We start from the raw sequence: 10,883 nt of genomic DNA, 5'->3' as shown, positions 1-10,883 counted from the left end.
GGCCACGGGGCCCCCCGCGCGCGGGGGCTGCTCCCCGACCCCGGCTGAAGTCCACCCACTCCCCCCCCCCCAGTCCGGGCTACGGCGGCCGGCCGGGGTGGCCGGCGCGGGGACACTCCCACGCGGGACACTCGCCGCCCCGGTGGAACGAGCGAGCCGGGCCCCCGCGCTCCTCCCCGGCGGGGCGCGATTGGCGCGGCCGGGCGTGACGCGGGCCGCGGGGCGGGGCCGGCCCCACGCTGCGGGCAGGGCCCGGGCCCCCCTCGGGCCGGGCCCGCGCCGCGGGATGCTCGCGGGGCGGGCCGGCAGGCTGGGCTGGGGCCCGGGGCCCCGGGGGCGCGGCTAGCGGCCGCCCCGCGGGACCCGGGGCTGCGGGGCTGCGGGGCCGCCGGGGCCCAGCGCGTGTGCGCGTGCGCGCGTGGGGGCGCCGCGGGCCGGGCCGCACAGGCCCCGCGCCCCTCGCTGCCGCCGCGGGCCGGCGGGGGCGGGGCCGCGGCCCGGAGGGCGGGCCCGGCGGGACAACTTTCTCCCGCGGACCTACCTGTTGGCATGAGGAAGGGCACCGAGGGGGCGGGGGCGCCGCCCGCCTGCCCCGCGCGGCCCGCCTCGTGGGACTGAGGCGGCGGCCGCTGCTCGCGGGGCCCCGCAGGGACGCGCCGCGCGGGGGACATGGAGGAGTTCGGCGCCAGGACCTACGGCACCGCCGGCCTGGACAACAGGCCCCTGTTCGGAGAAACCTCGGCAAGGGTGAGCCCGGCCCGGGCAGGGCGCCCGCGCCCCGCGCCCCGCACCCGTGCCCCACGCCCGCGCCCCGCGCCCGTGCCCCACGCCCGCGCCCCGCACCCGTGCCCCGCGCCCCGCGCCCCGCGCCCGCACCCCGCGCCCGCGCCCGCGCCCGCCTCCGGTGCCCGCAAACCCAGGGCGAGCCCCCCGAGAGCGCAGGGGTGCGGGGCCCCGCGGGCGCCGGCCTCGGCCGCTCCGCGCAGCTTCCCTTCCGTGCCAGCCCCTGAAGGGGGCCGTGGGGGGAAAGGCTGGCGGGGCCGGCCCTCTGCCCTGCCCGCACCCGGGGGCCTCCTTTCCCGAAAGTGCCCGGGGCCCAGGTGCCTGCGGGGGAGGGGAGCCACCAACAGGCCGCTCGTTTTGGTTCCTCTTTCTACCCCCAAGGGCGCCCGGCGGCCTCAGATCTCCTGAAGCACCCCTCTCGTCCTGGCCGCTCCCCCTCGAGTGTGTGCTTGGCCATGAAGTGCCCAGGAAAGGAATCTGCCCCATCTGAGGGTCAACATTGTGGCCACAAGATGAGAGCTTGGGGGTGGCCCAGTTGAAGGTCGGGGAGATGGTGTGTTGTAGTGCAAAGAACACCTGCTCTTGCAGTCACACCCGCGGCCCCACTTTGCTAGGCCTGTCTCGGTGCCCGGGAGGCAGCGCCCGCACCTGTGACATGGATGCAATGGGTGCATCACTTACTTGACGATGCCCAGAGTAAGGAACTGCTTTATCAGATCCAAGTAAATACATATGCAGGAGAGGAGAGAGAGAGACAGACATACAGACAGAGAGAGAGAGAGACAGAGAGAGAGAGAAACAGAGACAGAGAGACAGACAGAGACAGAGAGACAACTTGTTGCTACCCCCACTACTAAATGATGGTCAAGTAAACTGGCCTGTTCCTTTAAAGTTCCTGATTATCTATAAAGGGGCACTGATAATCCTTGCTGCTAGTAATGGGCTCTAAGGTGTTCTGGGATCTTGCAGAAGGTAGGTCTCCTATACAGTTTATCTCCAGTAACATCTGAGTCCTCCAATAGCTTAAGTTTTCAAGATGTAACTGTAGCATGATTGATACATACTGTCTAATCTTCTGACCTACTTTTAACCTATTGTTGTTTGTTAAAGCCTCACAACATGTGTAGGACCATAGAGAGCTTCAGAACACTTGAAAATACTCAATTGTCCCTCTCCTTTCTCCTTCCTACCCTCTTCTCCCTCATTAGATGACTTGGAAATGGTATCAGTGATTGAAGTTAAACTTCTTGGGAAATATGACATTCCTAAATTCATCGATCAGGAACATTTATTAATTGCATACTAATTACAGACTTGTGGTAAGAAATAGGGGTACAAAGAAAGGTAAAAAAAGGTCACCTCTCAAAGGAGTTTCCAAAAGGCATCTTATGGGAAGTTGGAGTTTGTAGCTGGGATTTGAAGGGAAATTGGAAGACTAGGAGAGAAAGCATTCAGGTTCAATTAGTGAAAATGCCTGGAGGTGGGAAGTGGAATTTCTTGTTCTAGGTCCGGCCAGGAGGCCAGAGACAATGAATTATGAGTGTAAAAGGGAAAGAGAAAGGTAATGAGGGTAAGAAGAAGACTGGAAAGGTAGGAGTCTGCATGGGGCATCAGGTTAGGAAGGGCTTTAAACAGAGAACTTTGATCTTGGAGCTGATTGGGATCCCCTGGAGTTTATCGAGTGGGGATACACATGGTGACTCAGTCAGATGTGCCATTTAAAAAGATCGCTAAGTGAAAATTGGAACAGGGGTGGGGGAAAAGTTGGCAACAGATTGGATAGGGTGTATCCAAGAGAGTGAACGTTAAACTAATTTGTGAGGCTGGCTGCCTGGGAGGTTGGTGGTGATCTGGTATGTGACAGGAAAGTTCAGAAGGATTTAGAATTTGGAAGAAAAATATTGAGTTCACTTTTGGACATGTGTTTTAGATATCCATAGGACATTGTGTTCATGATGAACAGTAGGCAACAGAAGATGTAAATCTGGAGAATAGGAAAGAAGTTAGGGCTGGAGAAGTAGAACTGAGAACTATCAGCAGAGAGATAATTGAATCCATGTCAGCTGAAGAGATCACTAAATAAAATGATATATAAGGAGAAGAGAAGAGGCTCCAGTTCAGAGTTTTTTGGGACATCGTGGTTAGTGGTTGTGACTTGGATGAAGGTCTCAGCAAAGGAGACTTAGAAGTTGCTGTCTGACAGTAGGCAGACAACCAGGAGAAAGTAATGTCATGGAGACCTAGAGAAAGGAGAATATTAAGAAGAGAATGATGGAAGAGGCTATAGAAACATAAAGGAGAATGTGGGTGAGAAAAGGCCACTTGAATTTGTAATTAGGAAAACACCAGTTGAATGATGATGTCAAGGGACAGGAAGTTAAGACTTCAGAAGACAATGAGAGGAAAAGAAGTGGAGGCGTCTACTGTAGAATGCCTTCTTTTGGCAGTTATTCACAAAAGGAAGAGTTAAGGGGAAATAGTTTAATGAGAATGGTAGATCAAATTAAGGTTTTTTTGAGAATGGGGAGGTAAAGAGTAGTAGGGAAGCAACCAGTGGACTGGGAGAGATTAAGGATAAATGTGAGTGGGAATGTGAAGGGGCTATCTTTTGAGATAGAATGGGATCACTCATGTGAAAGGTTTGCTACATCAAGGAGAAAAAAAACCCTTTTTCACTTGCAACAGGATTGAAGGAGGAGATATTGGGAAAAGTGATGTGAGATGTGGAGGAGGGGAGAAGGGGGAGCTCTGGTGAATGACCTGAACTTTTTAGTGAATTTTGAGACAGAGTTCTCACCTGAGAGTGTTTGGGGAAGGGAAGCCATGAGAAAGGAAGAATGAAAAAAATTGTTAAGCTTCCTTGTGATGTGTGGTATATCGATTCAGTTTGGGAGGTATAGAAGTATTGCCTTGCCACATTGAGGGCCCATTTCAGAAAATTTGTAGTGATTTTGTGATTTTCTCCAGTTTCATTCAGTAGCAGATGGGACTTAATCCTTAAATAATGAGTTTGAGGTAGTTTATTAAATATCCCTAGGGATCTGGCCACAGGTGGAGTTCTCTCAGGTGTGGAGACTAGGTGAGGAACTGAAGAAATGGCATTTCTCTACTTCCTGGATGGCAGAGACCTTTTGCAATTTTGCATCTTTTCTTACCCCAAAGGCTAGAGATTGGTGTGAAATGGGACGGGGTTTCTCTACTTCCCAAGGAAGGAAGGAAACACGTTTTTAGGTGATGAAACTATACAGAAAATCTTGTCTTTATGCCTGTGCTTGCATTTCTCTGTTTGGAATGGTAAAAACAAAAATAAAATGAGAAGGGATGATGGGTATGGAGCTATAAACTTGTGAAATTATCCATCTGGGCATCTTCTGGTGTGGAACTTTCTTCTCCTAGAACTCTTCTGTAATTTATATTTATGAAAGAGGTGCCTGGGGCATGAGACATAAGGTTTATCCATGTACTCACTACCAAGTTCTGTCAGAGATAGAGCCACTCCTCTTTTATTTTATTTTATTTTATTTATTTTATTTTTTTTTATTTGATAAAAATTTATTAGGCACCTGCTTTGTATTTTGACACTGTTACCAGGCACTGGATAAATGAATATTCATTACCCCCCAAAAAAATCCTTTCTCAATGAGCTTACATTTCATCTACAAATAGTCACTAAAATCCAATAATTTCACTAATAGAATCATCTACGTTTTTTGAGAGAGGGTTTTTTTATTAAAGATTTTATTTGAGTTTTACAATTTCCCCCATCTTACTTCCCTCCCCCACCCTACCCCCACAGAAAGCAATCTGTCAGTCTTTACTTTGTTTCCATGTTGTACATTGATCCAAATTGAGTGTGATGAAAGAGAAATCATATCCTTAAGGAAGAAACATAAAGTATAAGAGATAACAAGATCAGTTAATAAGATATGTTTGTTTTTTTTTCCCTCTAAATTAAAGGGAATAGTCCTTGAAATTTGTTCAAACTCCACAGCTCTTTATCTGTATACAGATGGTATTCTCCATTTCAGACAGCCCAAAATTGTCCCTGATTGTTGCACTGATGGAACGAGCAAGTCCATCAAGGTTGAACATCACCCCCATGTTGCTGATAGGGTGTACAGTGTTTTTCTGGTTCTGCTCATCTCACTCAGCATCAGTTCATGCAAATCTCTCCAGGATTCCCTGAATTCTCATCCCTTCTGGTTTCTAATAGAACAATAGTGTTCCATGACATACATACATACACCACAGTTTGCTAAGCCATTCCCCAACTGAAGGACATTGACTTGATTTCCAATTCTTTGCCACCACAAACAGGGCTGCTATGAATATTTTTGTACAAGTGATGTTTTTACCCTTTTTCATTATCTCTTCAGGGTATAGAACAAGTGCCACTCCTCTTTTAACATACATTTCAGTACTTTATTCTCCTACCCTTCATTCCTTTTTTTGCTTCCACTTCAGTGCTAGGGATGGGGGTGGCAGTGAGGTGGACCACCAAGTTTCTTACCCTTGGAATTAGATCCTAAGAAAGAGACATTAGAAGCCGTTTAGTTTTTAACTCCATTTTACGAATAAATTGAGATCCAGGGAAATAAAATTATTTGCCTAAGGTCAGAAGAGGCAAGATCTGAACTTGTCTCTTCTAACTTCAAACCAATACTCTTTCCATCCCATTATTGACTTGCATTGCTGTTTATGATGGCTTCCATAAACTTGGGGTACAATTGCTTTAGAAATAACGAAGTCGGGGGTGGCTAGGAGGTGTAGTGGATAAAGCACCCACCCTGGAGTCAGGAGTACCTGGGTTCAAATCCTGTCTCAGACACTTAATAATTACCAAGCTGTGTGGCCTTGGGCAAGCCACTTAACCCCATTTGCCTTGGGGGAAAAAAAACCTAAAAAAAAAATAATAACGAAATCAAATCCTTCAAAGCATTGGTATTAAACTCAGAAATCAGAGTCTCTAAAAAGATCCCTTCTGGTTGCATGTTGACTTAGGAAACCACATATTAATAGTTCTTTTGTATTTTTATTTTGTTAAATATTTTCCATTGACATTTTAATCTGATAAGGGCCCCACTTGGGAGTAACACATTCTGAATGTGGTCCCCACATTGCATGATTATGGTCTTTAAGATAAAAAGCCACAAATTGCCTTATCAACTATTTGATTGAGTCGAGAAAACCACAAACAGAAAACCTTTGGAAGTTTGCAACATTTTCTAAACTTTTCATCAGTACGCTTAAAAGAGCACTTTGCTGATGCTCAGAGATAATTTCTGGGGTGGAGGGTGAGGTGGGAAGATACTCTAGCAAATTTTTTTTCTTAGTTCCTAGAACAACTACAACAAAAAGAAATAAATAACAATACAAGATGACATGCACTGAGTGAGTGAAGTTGGGATGGATGGGGAAAGTCTCTAGAGGATATGACCTTTCTGTGGTTCTAGTCTACTTACCTCATTTTTTCCAATTCTTGTTTCCAGTGCCAAGAAATCATACACAGTAGTCACAGGTTGTCAGATTTTTGGAGGGCCACCTGTAAGGGGAGAAGTCAAAGTAGGAAGTGTAGGTACATAAACCCATTTTCTGAGTAACAGTATTTAGACATAATGCTCACCAAGAAAAAAAACAAAAAAAAAACTATTGATAGAGAAGCTTTGGAACTTTCTTGGTTGTAGATGTAAATAGCTTTCCCAGCAGTCCTACAAAGTTGAGTAGGTAGTCATTCAACAAACATTTCTTTATTTGTTTTTAGACTTTTGAATTCCACATTTTTCTACTACCCTCCCTTTTCTTCCCTCTCCCCATGGAGATATTTGTTTTATCATGGGATGGCTAGGTGGCACAGTGAATAGAGCACCAGCCTTGGAGTTAGGAGTACCTGAGTTCAAATATGACCTCAGACACTTAATAATTACCTAGCTGTGTGGCCTTAGCAAGCCACTTAAACCCATTGCCTTGAAAAACCTAAAAAAAAAAAAGATATTTGTTTCATCAAGCATTCATTAATTGATTATTTGATTATTATGCACCAGGCACTATGCTCAGAGCTGGGGATAGAAAGGCAAAAATTGCCCTTTGCTTTTAAAGAGCTTCTATTCTAATAGAAAGGACCTCAAGTAAACAAATAAATAATGAACGTAGTCATTGCTGTTTAGTTTTTTTTTTTCCAGTCATGTCTGACTCTTCATGACTCCATTTGGGAATTTCTTGGCAGGTAATGGAGTAATTTGTCATTTCCTTTTCCAGCTCATTTTACAAACAAGGAAACTGAGGCAAAAAGGACTTACTCAAGGTCATAGAGGTAGTTTCTGAGGTCACATTTGAACTCAGTACAGGCTCAGTACACTAACCATTGTGTCACCTATTGTTCAGAGAAGGTAATTCAATCTGTGAAAAAGAATAATGGGAGAGGGAGTTAAAAAGCCCTGGATTTGAGTCAGTCCTGGGTCTACCATTTATTAGTAGTGTCTTTGGTCTCACCTCTTATTTAATCTGAGCTTTACTTTAACCAAATGTAAATGTTCATAATACATGTAATACCTTTCTGGGTTGAAATGTAAAATGTTTTAGATGGGTAAAGCTATTATTTAAATATTTTGTGGGACATATTTATGTAAGATAACAATATTGAAAACATTTGTAACTTGGTTCCTGATTAGAATCATTAACCACAATAAAGCTGCTTTACTCATACCCATTGACTCAATAGTTAGCATTGCTATAGTGCTTTAAAGTTTGCAAATATTTTCACAAATATTGTCTTATCTGATACAACAAGCCTGGGAGGTAGGCATTATTATTATTATTATTATTATTATCATTTTACTGGTGGGAAATTAAGTCAGAAGTTAAATGAATTCCCTAGGGTCATATAAGTAGTAAGTATCCATGATTAAATTTAAACTCTGATCTTCCTGGTTCTAGGTCCAGTATTCTTATTATTCATTGTGATACCTAATGTTTTTGTATACGATATTTCTGTTTTAGCAAACTACAGGGACTTTCTAAGGTTTCAACCAAAATATCTGAGACTTTGCAAGCCATTCTTCCTGTCTTCTCTAATCCCCAAGGTCCTCTGAGATGTCTCTTGTTGTACTTGTAAATCTACCTCTTCCTTAGAATGCTTGGTTTTTTCCAGAAAAAGGAAAGAAAAAAAGAAGCATTTTAGATTGTAGAATGAAAAAGGGAAAGATATCTTTAGTCTCTAGGAAGAGACTAGGATTTTTCCACTTTGTCTTGATCCTCTATCTTCTTTTCTCGTTTCCTCTGATTTTGTGAATCTTGTAGAATAACACTAAATCCAGTTGTTACTCTGTCTAGGTGTTGGTTGTGTTGTACCTAAAGGGAATGAAAAAGTGGGATCTCAAGAGGGAATAAGTTAGTGAATTTGCCATATTAAGTGTTTGGGGGACGAAGGCAGTATTTAGTGAATGAGACAATATTTGAGAATCATGCTTTCCATTGCTTGTTCTTTCTTAGGAATTCCTTGCCCAGGGTCTTCCCCTAAGAAAGGTTGTTGACATGCCTTTCTGTCAAAAGGATGAAAGGGCAAATGAAAAGGCCTATTGGGAATTCTCTTCCCTCCTTTTCCCCCCTCCTCTTTCATAAAATATTGTTGTGTGTCAGATTATTTTTGGTGGCCCCTTGCCTAGTTCTGTCTTATTAATTCTCACTTGTGCTATTTGGCAAATGATAGTGTATAAATGACAGTGTTATAATTAATGCATAGGGTGGTTGAGTGTTTGTGTGTGTGTGTGTGTGTGTGTGTGTGTGTGTGTGTGTGTGTAGGGGGGGTAATTTCATGGTTTACTTGATGACACAGCTGTTTTTTAAGATGCTTTGTCCTTGGCAGGCTTTTCCCCAGCCTACTTATAGAGACAGAACATTGTTCTTGGCAGGCTTTTGTCTTCCCAGCTTCTCTTCAAACTAGACTTCCAGTCAAGACTTTCCATGTGAGTGATATTCTTGATGCTGCACAGAAGCAGCTTCCTTATGGAAATCAGGTCTTGGTCAATATAACCATTTTTCCATTTATGCCCCAGTTATTTCCTGTGCTCACCTAAGCAGAAGTATATGGTGAACTGAGTCACATTCCAGGTGTGCCTTTGTCATGGACTACCTGTGTAGCTTGGGAAAGTTGTTTAATCTCTCTGTGCCTCAGTTACCTCATCATCTGATTGAGAAAATTTGACTGGAAGATCTCTAAGGCTTTTTTGGCTCCAAAACTTCAATGATATATGCCTGTTTTGTTTTTGCTGTTTTTCTGTTCCATTATATTGTTCTGACACAAGTAGAATCTTCTCTATTTTTTGACTTATTTATTTTAGATTTTTTTTTTTTTGCAAGGCAGTGGGATTAAGTGGCTTGCCTAAGGCCACACAGCTAGGAAATTATTAAGTGTCTGAGGCCGGATTTGAACTCTAGTACTTCTGACTCCAGGGCCCATGCTCTATCCACTGCGCCACCTAGCTGCCCCTATTTTTTTGACTTCTTAACATTTTTCTACCTCAACCATTCTAAACCAGGTTGGAATGGGGTTGCCATGTTACTTTCATTCTAGGTTTCTCAGGAGCATTAAAAAGGTCTTTACTGAATGCCAGGTAGGTGACTGGGTCTTTTGAACTTTCTTTTAAATGTTTCAGAGGTGAAATGGTTGGTGAGACCATTCAAACTCAAACTTGTTATTTGAGGCCCTACATAACTGGGTCCCAGTCTCTTTTTCTCTATTTTTAACTTCATCTGCTTTCCATACTGGGACTCAACCAATCACACTGGTCCACTTAGAACCTTCTCTCTTCTGTCATTGAGCAGTTGGGTCAGAACCAACAGAAATCCTCCTTCTGATAGGAAGACTTAAACCATCACTCCAGTCCACAATGAAGCTTTCTTTTTCTGAAATTATGTAGCACCATCTTTCTCATTCAAATGACTCTAGTATCTTACAATATATATAGCACCATATATATATATATATATATATATATATATATATATATATATTAGCTCTTCAATAAGCTTGTAATCTACTTGAGGACAGTGACCATGGACAGTACCTTATAACATGGCAGATATTCATAATTGTTTCTTTTTATTTTTCTCAAATTTTATTTATTTAAGGCAATGAGGTTAAGAGTGACTTACCCAAGGTCACACAGCTAGGCAATTATTAAGTGTCTGAGGTTAAATTTGAACTCAGGTCCTTCTGACTCCAGGGCCGGTGCTCTATCCACTACAGCACCTAGCTGCCCTTTCATAATTGTTTCTTGATCAAGTTGATCATCCCTTGTCACTTTACTTGTAATTGAATTGAATTGTACAACCTCACGTTTGTGACTATATAGACATTTACCCTTTAATTTTCTAGTCCCTAGTTTTTCTGTTTGCAGTGTGTTCTTTGGTATATAGTAGGTGCTTAATAAATGCTTTTGAATTCATTTCCAAACTGGATCCAAACAATATGGAATAAATCTTCCAGATATATAATATCTACATAACATATATATATATATATATATATATATATAAAATACAAAATATTCAAATGATTTCTAAAGACTTTAAACTATGAGAATGGCAGTTCAAAACTTTGCTGTCAATAGAGACTTGTAATTTTTTTGAGGTGAATGAAGCTTTTTTCCTCAGGGTGCTGGTGTGCATATTTTTTTTCTTGCAGCAAACTTCCAGTTTGTCCATCTCTTGAAGCCTACTTTTCCCCACCACTGTACCCACTGGCTTTGGCCTCTACTATCTCTTTTGTGGAATTGGAATTTGGGGATAGGCTTGGCCACAAGTGTATTTATCCTGGGTCCTGTTTTCACTGGTCTGGGGTCCAGTGCCATGCTTTTCACAAGGGATGTCCAGGTTTAAAGTCCTACCCCAACATGCTGACAAAGGTGGAATCTGCTAGTGGAATGGATAGAGTTCTGGGTCTGGAAAGATTTGAGTTCCAAGTTCACCCCGAGATACTGACTTACCACCTGTGAGACCTGGGACAAGTCACTTCATCAAGTAGTCTAGCTTTGCTCAACAGTAAAACTTGAATGCAGCAATGCATTCCCAAGGTGATTGTGAGGATGGATGCCTGTCACATA

The 10,883-nt window shown here is 43.7% G+C and overlaps 1 protein-coding gene across 1 annotated transcript in view; it reads left to right on the top strand.

Annotated features, from left to right (window-relative positions):
* Window positions 1-548: 548 nt before the first annotated feature.
* TMEM243 (transmembrane protein 243) overlaps window positions 549-10,883 on the top strand; it is a 30,794-nt gene continuing 20,459 nt past the window's right edge. The window contains exon 1 of the mRNA XM_074194068.1: window positions 549-747. Coding sequence (XP_074050169.1) covers window positions 670-747 — 78 coding nt within the window. The 5' untranslated portion in view covers window positions 549-669. The remainder of the gene's footprint in view (window positions 748-10,883) is intronic.

The sequence above is a fragment of the Macrotis lagotis genome, chromosome 7 (genome assembly GCF_037893015.1).
Source record: "Macrotis lagotis isolate mMagLag1 chromosome 7, bilby.v1.9.chrom.fasta, whole genome shotgun sequence".
Lineage (NCBI taxonomy): Eukaryota > Metazoa > Chordata > Mammalia > Peramelemorphia > Peramelidae > Macrotis > Macrotis lagotis.
Note: the sequence above shows the minus strand (reverse complement) of the source record. Positions and strands in the feature narration are given on the sequence as shown.